Source organism: Phoenix dactylifera, chromosome 4 (genome assembly GCF_009389715.1).
Source record: "Phoenix dactylifera cultivar Barhee BC4 chromosome 4, palm_55x_up_171113_PBpolish2nd_filt_p, whole genome shotgun sequence".
NCBI lineage: Eukaryota > Viridiplantae > Streptophyta > Magnoliopsida > Arecales > Arecaceae > Phoenix > Phoenix dactylifera.
In genome coordinates, this window is record NC_052395.1 from 3375536 (window position 1) to 3387694 (window position 12159).

The following is a 12159-nucleotide window of genomic DNA, read 5'->3' on the forward strand; positions in this document are numbered from 1 at the left end:
ATCCCAAGCACCAGCATCAGTTGTTTTCCATCTTCACCGTCCACGTCCCAGCTTCCTCCAAGCGTCCAACCATGATCTACACCGTCCACGTCCCAGCCGTCATCTGAATCCCAAGCCCAGCGTCCGTCTTCTCCGCGTGCGAAGCATCCCATGAAGCCTCCCAGCGCCCGCGTGGAAGAGATCGCGATCCATCCATCTCTTCCGGATTAGCAAACAATCAGCCATCTGTGATCACATCCAGGATTCCAGCATCCCCATGATCTTCCGTTTCCGAGCCTCAAATCCATTCCTCCATCTCCGTTCTTCAGCGTGCAACCCCTTATCCCACGCATCCGCCCGCCTCTTCCGCCCGTCCAATGTGCGTTTCAGCTTCCCCCGGCCATCACAACATCGCCAGCGTCCGACTGATCCTCCGCATCCTTCCATTCCCAGCAATTCTGTCTCCCGTGAAGCGTCGCAACATCTGCGAGCAATCTTCCGTGATCCGCCCGCGATCATCTCCCAGCCGTCTGCCTCCTCTTCTTCCGCGAGCCTGCCTCACGCACCGGACCAGCATCAGACCCCCCAGCGTGAGCAATCTTCCGTGATCATCCCGCGATCACCTCCCAAACCTCAGCCTCCCACGCACGATCCTCGGCATCCGTCATCAGCGCCGGATCCGCCCGAGGTCACCTCCCAGATCCGCCCCTCAGCGTCCGCCCCGTTCGTCCTCCTCTCCACGCAGAATCAAGGGATCCATCGCCGGGGTGGGGGCGATCTATATAAAGGGAGAGGAGCTCTTATTCGACAAACATAGGAGGCGGTTCTTGTTCCCACACAAACAGGGGAGGGGGGTTGAGCTCTCTCATTTGAAAAGGAAACAGAGCATGTTCTGTTCTCCAAAAAGAAAAGAAAAAAAAAAAAGAAAAGGGAAAGATGCTGACGCTTGTAATGGGAGGCTAATCCCTTTGGTCAAGGGTGATGGGAGAACCCTTGACTTGTTACTTTCTTGAAGTAAACTCTAAACTATTGTTCTATTCAATTTAGATCTTTTGATATGTTTTGATTTTTTGCTTGCCTATGTTATAGATAGTTCTTTAATGGTTTATCTCTATTGATGCATGGATTACTTTATTATTTGATTTGTCGTAGACATAACCGGTATGACGAATGCTTAGAAATTGAGTTCGTGTGTTCAAACAATATATTCCATGATTAGATCTATCCTACATTTGAACTTTTAAATCAGAAACCATAGAGTTTATATCTTGAATGTACTATTGTCAGGGGGGATTCCGGATCCCTAACCATCTCTATTTTATTAAACTTTGTTTATTGATCTATTATCCTCTGCTTTTAATTTTTGAAAATTAACTAAAAATTACATCTAAAAATTATGCTAATAATCTATAGATCGTTCCCTGAGGAATCGACCTCGAACTCCCGAGTTATATTACTTGTGCGATTCTTCTGCACTTGGGAGAACAGTTCTACTTTAGCATCAAGTTTTTAACTCGGGAGTCCGAGGTCGATTCCTCAGGGAATGATCTATAGATTATTAGCGTAATTTTTAGATGTAATTTTGTTGTCTGATTCCTGTTTACCTAAAAATATGCTAAATAGATCGTTGTTAGAACCGTCAAACAAAGTTTAAATTAATTTTACTCTTACCTGTTCTACTCGAAGAATAGTGGTTGTAAGAGGTCGATCCACAGGGAGGCGATTGGAGTTGCTTAAAAATAAAAACGTTCACTCGGATTCAAAAGCGATTTTTGAATGATAAAAGAAAAATATTATGTCGAGGATGTTGATGTGATTTTCTAATTGAAACTAACTAAAAGAAAGGTACTCAGATTCGAAAAGCATTTATTTAATTAATCAAAGAAGAGTTTTGGCATAAATTAAAATGGATGAAAACAAGAAGATTGAAGCGAACACAAATTGCATGAAGGAAGATTTAATTGTATTGCATAAAAAGAAAAATTACAGAAGTTGAAGAACGGAACTTAAAAATATAGAAATTAAAAACAATAGAAATTAAAGCTTTATCATAAATTGGATGAAAACAGTGCTAGAAAAATTGCAGACTGGAATATAGATTGCATAAAATAAATTTATGGATTGCATAAAAGGACAAGTGCTTACAAGAGTAAGAAAGAAAAAAAAAATATAAAAAAAACAAGGAACAAGTAACTCGGTTGAACACCTAAACAAAAGAAAAATTAAAATAACATTTTTTTTCCTCCCTTCTTCTCGGAAAACAGGGCCTCCCCTGTTCTTTGGCCCAAAACCCGCCGACCACCACCCAGCCGAGCTCCCCCCGCCCCCCTCCGCCCCCCCCCCCCCCCCCCCCCTCTTTATAGATCAACCGAGTTCCTTCACAGGAATCCTGGGCATAGGCTTCTTGAAGATCGTCTCATACTTGTTTGGCGGTCTGAAGTGCCACAACAAGCCCAAGTGCTTCTTTTATCAGAGTGCCAATGAGCCACCCTCGAAGTAAGCGATCAAACTTTCTCCAGTGAAGATAAGCTGCATTGAACTGGGGCTTGTCTGTTGTTGATGTGTCTGGAGTGTACATGGTTGGAGGCACCATGTCTCCTGTGAGATGACCATAGAGATCTTGGCTTTCAGCTAGTGCAATGACCTGCTCACGCTATAAGGGATAGCTGTAGTTATCTGGTGTGAGTTTAAGGTTGCAAAGTTGCTGACATTGAGAGAGATGGTTGACATGGTTGTAGCGGAAGAATGAAACTCTTGATGCTCACAATGGCTCAGATACCAAACTAAAAAAAGGACTTGTATGTTTATGAATTTCTGTACTCATGAGCAACAGAGATGTCTTTTCATGAGTATTTAATGAGTACAAGTTAGTTTATATCTTTACAAGATATGGTTTGTTATTTCATGATCATCGGGTGACCATCTGTTTTTGTGGTTGCAACAACCTTACTCTCTTTTGAATTCAAGTGATTTGCAGCCATCTCTTTGCTGGCTAAAACTGTTTCTTCGCTGACCAGAGTTTTAGCTTTGTTGGAAACGAGGTTGCCTTGATTCAAACTCATCACACGCCTTGCCACTCTTTGGATAGATTGATGTTTACAGTTTGCAAGCCTCTCCTTATCACTCCATGTAGCATGACTAGCAAACTGATGTTGCTGAGTTTGTGATATTGTTTCGCTAATGGTAACTAACGGAGGGGGGGGAGGGGTCGTGGAATGAAATATGAGGAGCAGGTAACACAATGGCCTAGATTTGTTTCCCATCCCTCTTAAAATGTCAATTCTTTGCCCTTCTCTTTCCTTTACCCTGGTATTGTTTGCTTCACGCAATTTGCATTCCCTATTGTGGCAAGAATTTGACCCTCAAATCTCATCATTTTGATAGATCATGGTGCTGCATGCATCTCTTTCAGCTCTTACAAAGAGATCCCATTTGAGGTGGCTTCTGAGGAGGAATCGCCCTTCTCATGCTTCCATCCTTCTAAGATATAGCAATGGTAGGTTCCCTGGACTGCAGAGCCCAACTGATGTTTGCAACGAGGGTAAGCAGCCTCCGTTGTTTTAGGAGCCTTTGGAATAGGCGGAGAGCATTGATTACACCACCAGGTTCAGTTTGATATCACCGTGTATTCATGTCCCAAGATGTGGGTGTCGGGCAATGATAACTTGTAAGCAGTGGAGGCAATTTTACATGGCATTTGGTAAGGAGGGAAAGAAAAAAGAGATTGTCCGAATATATTCACTAGGACCTCTGGTACAAAAGAATACAAGCTTTATTATCGTGCATTTTTTCCATCTTCATGGTTGGCTCTAATCCTTCTCATCAATCACCAACTTGCCATGCAACCAGGCGCAAGTGAGCGAAGCTTTTTTTTTATTATTATTTTTGGCAGAAGAGTACTGATTGATCAGATGGTGGAGCTCACGTAGAGCATATGTTTTGCTATGGATGATGATGGAGGATTCAAACGCAACATAATTTTATATTTTGATAACCACTTTGAGCCTCTCGCACTAAATAGGCCGGAGAACACCTATGCCTTGTCGCTTGAATGAGTTTGGAGCTCGAGGTGAGGGTGAAAGGGATCTTCAGGCATTGATGAGTAGGGAGCCAGCTCGGAGGATAGAGGGAGCTTGGATTTGGAGGTTGAGGATTCACCCGCATGCGACGCTCTTTCTCTGGAAGGTGGCATGGGGTTGCCTACCAACCAGGTCTTCGTTAGTTCGGCAGGGGGTGAGGATCACTCAGTGCTACGAGGTGTATATTGATACCGAGGAGACCATTGATCACGTCCTCTTGCGGTGTCCTAGGACCAGAGACATATGGTATAGGTCACCTGTTTTTCTTTCCCACTCGGTGGAGTCGGCACAGGATTTGATTCATCGATTGAGAGCTTCCATGCAAAGTTCTAGTATTGTGGAGGCTGGGATACTATGGGCTTACTTGGCTTATTACATATGGCTGGATAGAAATGCTGGTATGTTTGAGGGCAGGAGGTTACCCCTGGGGATGGTGGTGGAGAGAGTTGTTCGATCTCCATACGGAAGAGATCACCTCAGCTACTGCCGTGTTTACTTCTGGGATGGCTAGGGACACCTGGGGCACTCGATTTGCTGTTTCAGTACCCACATTTGTCCTTGTTTTTTGGGTGCCCCCATCCCTTGGTTATCTCAAAGTAAATTTCGATGATAGTATATCGGCAGACCAGACGTTGGAACGGGCCGAATTTGTGATCAGAGACCACTTTGGCAGAATGATAGCAGCGGGTGGTCGTTGTACAGCCGGTCTTACTGCAGTTGGGGCAGAGCTACGGGTAGCCAGAGAGGATATCTCCTTTGCGAGACGGGTACTTGGTGCTGAGTGCATTTGCCTCGAGAGGGATTCTTCAATGGTGATTGATTGGGTGCAGGGAGTGGACAGATATAGTGATGGTCATCCTCTTATTCGTGATACTCGCAGACTGGTTCATGATCTAAGCTCTTTTCAGGCAGCACAAGTATTCCGAAAAGCGAACAGTGCTGCAGACTGGGTCGCCTCCTTTGTTGTCCGGTACTTCAGAGAGATCATCTGGACATCCATGGAGAATATTCCTCTTCATTGTATTCCTTACTTTTTCTTAATTTGATAGGTTGTACTTACGTTAGAGCTATATGAAATGCCGTTTTTACCTCAAATAATAGAAGAAGAAGAAGAAGAAGGAGGTGAAATGGATGCCTGCGACTTTTGGAGGGGGATGGAAAGGACTACACGTTACCGCCAAGTGCAGACCAGCCAAAATGCCAGGCCTACGCAGACTTAAAAAAGGAACCTGCATGCCCTGCCTAATATTATTAAGATGGATGTACGAGCTCATGAGATGCGGGCAGGTGCCAAAATATGGGAAGTAGGTGCCGGAGAAATTTTGATGGTTGATATCAAATAATCAAACTCATGGCTTGAAGTGAGTCTTGCTGTGAAATCTTCTGAATCTTAAAGCAGATTGTTTGAGAGTGCAAGGGCCATGAGATGTCGTTATTTCACTCCTCACGTATAGCGCCTGGGATTGAGTTCCACTCCATCCCCGTTGTATATGTACTCCGTGCTACGGTCTCCCTAGGTATCACAGGAATTCGCAAGTCTTCATTTTGGGGGCATATTAGTAGCTCCCTCTTGTTTTTTTTTGGGTAATACATATTGCTGCACATTTGTTGTTTTCTTCTTTTTCTAATAAGCTAGATCCTTCTGTTTTCTAAATCAAAATATTGGCAGCAAAAACTTGTTGCTTTCAGAAAAAAAACTAGCATAATGATCAAGTTTTGTGTAGATGCTATTTTTACCATCGATCTACGTGGAAAGTTTGATGATAATGGCGTACCATGCTGTGTACGGGATGGCATGGGCGAGAATAGAATGCATGCGAGAACTAGATTAAATTCTCTAATATGCATGCGAGGACTCCATATTTTCTTACGAGAGGCTGTCTATTTTTCTCTCTATAATGAGATGTAATAATAGTTGGATAGAGGATGAGCATTAGTTGACCATGTCAACAGTCCCAGTTAACCATTTTGATGGTACCAAAAAACAAAGTCCACCTCAGGACACCCCATCCTCCCATATATATACAACGTAAAACTGGAAGACCAACAAGTTTCCCAACATAGAGGGATCCAATTAACCACCTCATGATCTTCCCTATATATCCATCATTCTGTGCCTCTCTTCTCTTGTTGCACCAGGACCACCCCATAGGTTTAGAGGCCTCCGAGACTTCCCTCTGGTGTTTCAACCAAGACAGGCGACAAAGGAAAAGATGGCCTGCAAGAAGGTGGCCGCGATGATCTTCATCAGCCTGCTGCTCGCTCTGTCCACCGTCGAGAGGAGCGAGGCCGGACAAAGCTGCTTCTGCGAATGCATGAAGAAATGCATCCCACTTAGCATGGTGACCACCGAAGTGTGCAAGGAGGAGTGCAACGAGGCTTGCAGGCAAGCAGGATTTGCTGGGAAACCCAAGGAAGGATTGGCGTTCTGTAAAAAACTGGCAAGTCGGAGGCATTGATCGGTTTATTGTGCTCTCTCCATTCTTTCATGCATGCACCCTCAATTTTATTATGAATGTTTCCATGTACATTAATTATTGAGTGGTATATATGCATGCTCTAAGAGCTGGCTTGTCTATCTTTGGTTGATGAAACGATCTTTCACAATTTGTGATTGGATGACAGCATGAAATGTGATGATTTGCCTTACAATCATTGAATGATAAGTAATCCGTCCCTGAGATTGCTAAGAAGATGGGGACGGGTTTTGATTTAAAAATCAGTCTAACGATACAAAATAAAATTCAATCTAAACTATATATGGATGCTTATTATCATAGTCCTACATCGACTTATACAAGAGGTGCCACCTGAGTTTCTTAGCCATGCTGGTCCTCCACCTGATAGCTTATATTTTTGGATTGTAAATCCGTGACAAATGGTATCAGAGCTAGGCCCATTATATATTACAATCTTTATTAATAATGTGGACCCTTTGCAGAAGGATACCAGGGTTGGAAGGATTTGGTTGGATCAAGGAGGACATGGACTATAAATGCCCCCCCTCCCTATCTAGAGAAGTAGCCAACTGTAACAAAGGCGTCACAAGGTTGGGTTGGGTTTGTCTTAGTTCCACGTGGACTAAGAAAAAAAGATGCCATATGGTCGATTAGCTAGGTCAGTCATACTCCCAATAGCTTAAGCTTTTGGGTTATGAGTCTATGGCAGAATGTAGGATTTTTGCCTTTTCATCTAACTACATAAAATGTATGCATCCCTAAATTTCTTTAGATGACAATTAAAGATTTCTGTGGAAGCTGCCTGTTTGATAATTAAAGATTTATTGTACTTTCCATTCTTTCAATCTCAATTTTAATATGCTTGTTCAATGTAAATTTATTGATTGTCATTCTCTAAGAGCTGGCTTGTCTATCTTTGGTTAATGAGACGATCTTTCACAACTTGTGATTGGATGATAGCATGAAATGGGATGATTAGTCTTGCAATCATTTAATGAAAAGTAGTCCATCAGATTTCTAAGAAGATGGTGTCTGGTTTTGATTTAAAATCAATCTAACAATACAAAATTTACTATCTAAACTAGGGCTGCTTATTATTATAGCCCCACATTTGACTTATAAAAGGGGTACATGATAGGTTTATTAGTCCACCCAGTGCTTCTCTCAACAATTTAAGCTTTTGGATTGTGAGTCCGTGAAAAGTGGTATCGGAGCTAAGCCCATTGCACATCACAACCTTATTAGTCATGCAAGGCCCTCACTAGAAGATACCAAGGTCAGAAGGATCTAGTAGGATTAAGTAGGACTTAGGCCATGGATGAGCCCCCTCTCTCTCGAGTAGTGGCCACCATGATAAGGACGCCATGAGGTTGGATGAGGAAGATTGTCTTAGTCCCATATTAACTAATAAATGTGCCATATGGTTTATTAGCTCCGGCCGATTTTCCTCTCAGTAGCTTAAGCTTTTGAGCTGTAAGTCCGTATCACTACGTAGGATTTCTGTCTTTTTATCTAACTATGCCAAATATATATATCCACTAAATTTCTCAATGATAATTAAAGATTTATGTGGAAGCTACCTGATTGATAAGAACATTCAATGCAATCATTTATTCACAACACCAGGTTACCCTAAATGAACTTCAACTCCGATACCGCATCAACATCAGATAAACCTTGACCTTATTCTTGGATATCTGTTGAAACCAATCTATTCTTCATTGTTGAATATTTATTACAAACAATCTCGCTTTAACAAGCACTAGTATACATGAAGATTGCTCAGAAAGGTTCATGGTATCTGAAATACCGAAATCCCAGCAAAACATGATATCTGTAACCTAAACTATGACCCTTCAATGCAGAAGTGCAGTACCTCCAAGTTATATGCTTTGTGCAACCCCTGCTGGTTCTGAATTAAAAGATGGAATGGTTTTCTCATAATTTTCCAACATGTTTTAACAAAGTCCATGCCCTAGCATCCCAGTTTTCTTTCCCATGATTCTTCCATGAAGCTCCCTTGCAACTCAACCATACATCTCATTACACATTTTTGGCACGATCTCCTTCCCTGGTTGTAACTAACATCCCCTAGTTCACAAGAACAATTCTGTCCATCCGGAGTTAATTCATGAATCTCACTCCTCTATTTCATCTACCATTGCATCTTCCGGCATAGCAAGCTCACTGCAAGCCCCTTCCCACTATTTCCATCCTATTATTCATTGGTTCCCCCTTTTGTGTGATTCTCATACACCCTCATTCAATTCATTTTTTTGAAAACATAGCATATGTAACTAGGCCAGTATCTTGTGATAAAGCATGCAATTAATTAAGGGGCGAAAGGTTCAACAGGAAAAACCGAGTATTCCGCTTGGTTTGAAGCTGCACACCTTCACTCAACTTGTCTAACAATCCATAAAGGGAGAAATTATACCTTGCATCATGTGCACCACATGGCGGTGCGCCATACTAATCGCACGTCTCGGTCGTGTAGGCCCCATGCATCATGCGTTTGTTTGGATTGCCGCCTCATGCATCTCATCTTGGTTTGTTCCTGTGGTGCATGTAGAATATAATTTCTCTCATAAAGGGGCAAATATAAAAGAGAGAGAAGAGCAAGAAGATGGAAAATATGAAAAGTTGCATATCCATCAATATCATAGCGTACCGAATGATACCGAACATACGGTATCGATCCGATACCAGTACTGGTGGCATACCGACACTCGGTACACCAAACATACCGTATATCGTACCGTATCAATACTATGATAGTATAACACTGGTACAGGATCCGGTATCGGTACGGCAAGTCTTAATCAATACATGAACCAACCATCTTGCATGCACATCTGTAAAGGATCACCATGTTAACGGAAGCCAGTTTGTAGAAGTGATATTTCTGGAAACTGATTCATTATTTCTTTTTTTTTTATTTGCAGCAAAAAACTAATTATGCTTGCAGCCTGAACATCAATTGACAGGACGAACAATCCTTAAAATACAAGACTCATTCATCTATAAGTTCCCAAACATCATGGCGACAACCCTTTTCCTTCTTCCATCGATCAATACTCCAGCCTCTGAAGAAAGGTGATGTAAGACCAAGAAGATCAACTTCACATTCACTGCCAACAAATAAATTCCATGGTTAACAAAAAAAAGTACGCTATACAAAAATTCATCTCTGCAGTCTGAAAAAATGAATAAAAGAACAATATATCCAAGAAATCACAGATGTGTATCTGTAATCAGATGTGTATCTGTAATCATATACACATCTATGGGGAAAATAATCAAAAGAATTCCCAAAAACCTTCATGGCTAGTCTCTCTTTCCATTAAAAGGGGAGCAGAATTTCACATTCTTCCGAGAGAACCCCAGACTCCCCCTTATTTCTTTGTATGTACCTCGTTATTATGTTCTTTCTTTGGATGAATTGTTCCTACAAGGGCTTCAATCTCTTCTTTAGCTCTTTCAAATACACTTGGCCCCTTAACTTTGTCAACAGGTGTGTTCTCATCAATGTCATTGCTGGAACCATGAGTCTCCTTATCATGGGTTTTAACCCTGTTCAATGTTTTCGCCTTTTCGTTTGCCCTCACAGTTAAAGTAGGTGCTTCCACAACACTTTCTGCTAATGAATCAAAAATACAGCCTCATTGAGAATAGGATAATTTACGGACTGTAAAAACAAAAACTTATAAACAAAGTAATACTTCTGGAGCAATAACAAACCTTATTGGCATTTTTCTTATTGACTGAAGCACTAACTTTGCAGAGAAAATTATTAGGAAAATGCATTAGGACTATGAAGAAAAAGGTTCTATTTACCCCTGAATGCATGAACCAAATAGATGAGATTCCATAAATATAAGGAAATAGAAAAAGACCCAATTCAATATATCAACAAACTTTTTTTTTAAAAAAAAACTAATATCCTCATCAAAGATCTGACAGAAAGAAGGCTTGGCAATGGTTACAAATTTCAGCAATAAGAAAGAAGCACTAAAGGAAGATTTGGCCTACAGGGGAAAGACAAGAAATCTGATTTTGAATATGTAATTGGATTATAAATCTTTTACCAGAGTAGCCGTTTCTTGCGCAAAGTAAAGACCAACTTAGCCCCAATTCTTAAGCTTAAGCAGGAGCTAATCAGGCAAGTGAATAACCATAAACAGAGAGAGAGAGGAAATAGCATGGCAAGACATCTCAGCACAGCTAACATGGCATGCCCAAATGATATCTCATTAAATTTATTTAATGCAACTCCCACTTAATCATATTTGGGAGAAAAAAAAAATACCCTCTTTCTTTGTGGGTGAATCGTGATGGGGTTCTTTCTTGGAACTGATAGCCTCCACAATGGCCTCGATCTCCTCCTTAGCTCGTTCAAACACATTTGGGCCTTTAACTTCGTCCACTGGTGTGTTCTCATCCATGTCATTGCTCATTCCATGAGTCTCCGTATGATGGGTTTTCGCCTTATGCATAGTTACTGCGATCTATTCTTCTGCCCTCTTGCACAAATGTAGTGTTTTTTGCTCGTTTTCCTGCCATTTGATTCAAAAATAGTACAACCCCTATTAGATCCTTCAGCGAATAACATATAAAAGCTGAAGAAATTCATAGATTTATATAAGACTACAAGAATAATTTACGTGGATCAGTGGATAACTCCAAACTGATACTTATGAAATAACTGCAAGTGATCCCTGTGCTGGTTCGGATGAAAAAAATATAAAAAGAACGTTTTTTTGATGATTATGAACGAAAAATTAGTCTTTCCCCCCCATAAGCAACTTGATTCAAAGGGACGATTTTCAGATCAACATAATGAAAAAACGTAAACTTTATCTAACTTCAGTAACTAATCAATCATAAAAACCCAGAGAAAACGAAGATTTTTATGCAATTATCCTCGGATCAAAGATGCGGTAGAAAAAGGGGATTCGTCCGACAAGATTTACGCGCTGCACACGATATTTTTTTTAGGATCGAACAGACCCACAAAAAAGCCAAAAAAAAATCAAGAAAGCGTTGGATTTGGGAATGAGGGGAAATTACCTGATCGTGATCCTTTGATTGCAGAAAAAAACCAACTATCAGTGGAAACCCTAGAGGGAATGATGGAAGAAAGGGAAAAAGGCTGAAGCGCTGCGAGTAAGTTTGCGTGCGAACAGGAGTTGTGCAACGCGTTGCAAATCAATAGCATCTCCATCCTGATAAGATCTGCTTTGGCTTGGGATGTCTTGCTTCGAACAGGATACAGCCTTTTCCTCCAAGGGTTGATGATGAACAATTTGCCGCTTCATCTATCCCACGTGGCATTTGGAGATGGGTAAAATACACTGGAGCCGGAGAGGTGTCAAAGTGGAGAAATCACTGCTTGCCCTGCATGCAGCAGCTTGATCGTGCACATAGCCAACTATAGTTTCTTTAATGGCGCATCCAGATATAAGCTTGATGAACAAGACCCATATGAACTAGTGGCTACATGATTATATGGTGCATGCAGTGTAGACAATAATTTCTTATCAACGTGGTAGGTATCTATTGTTAGTTCAGCCACAAGTAATACCAATTTGAGTGCCAACATAGTTATGTCATAATGATCCTCGCAAGTAGCCTTATTGATG

The 12159-nt window shown here is 41.4% G+C and overlaps 1 protein-coding gene across 2 annotated transcripts; it reads right to left on the reverse strand.

Moving 5' to 3' along the window:
• Positions 1 to 9373: 9373 nt before the first annotated feature.
• Positions 9374 to 11732, reverse strand: LOC103695563. Of its 2 annotated transcripts, none has more exons than XM_008776927.4 (4): positions 11588 to 11732; positions 10827 to 11073; positions 9931 to 10157; positions 9374 to 9648 (listed from the first exon to the last, which is right to left on the reverse strand). In XM_008776927.4, the coding sequence occupies exons 2-4, from the start codon at positions 11011 to 11013 to the stop codon at positions 9646 to 9648; spliced, it is 417 nt and encodes a 138-aa protein (XP_008775149.1). In that variant the 5' UTR covers positions 11014 to 11073; positions 11588 to 11732; the 3' UTR covers positions 9374 to 9645. The 2 variants fall into 2 exon arrangements, with proteins under 2 accessions (XP_008775149.1, XP_008775150.1); XM_008776928.4 differs by having other exon boundaries at positions 9931 to 10154; positions 11588 to 11731.
• Positions 11733 to 12159: the final 427 nt, after the last annotated feature.

What these genes read in the sequence shown, in the direction of transcription:
- LOC103695563 (XM_008776927.4), bottom strand. Translation starts at nt 11,013, where the DNA reads ATGCATAAGGCGAAAACCCATCATACGGAGACTCATGGAATGAGCAAT. An exon ending in TTCACCCACAAAGAAAGAGG is followed by an intron (nt 10,158 to 10,826) that starts GTATTTTTTTTT and finishes TTGATTCATTAG; the next exon opens with CAGAAAGTGTTGTGGAAGCA.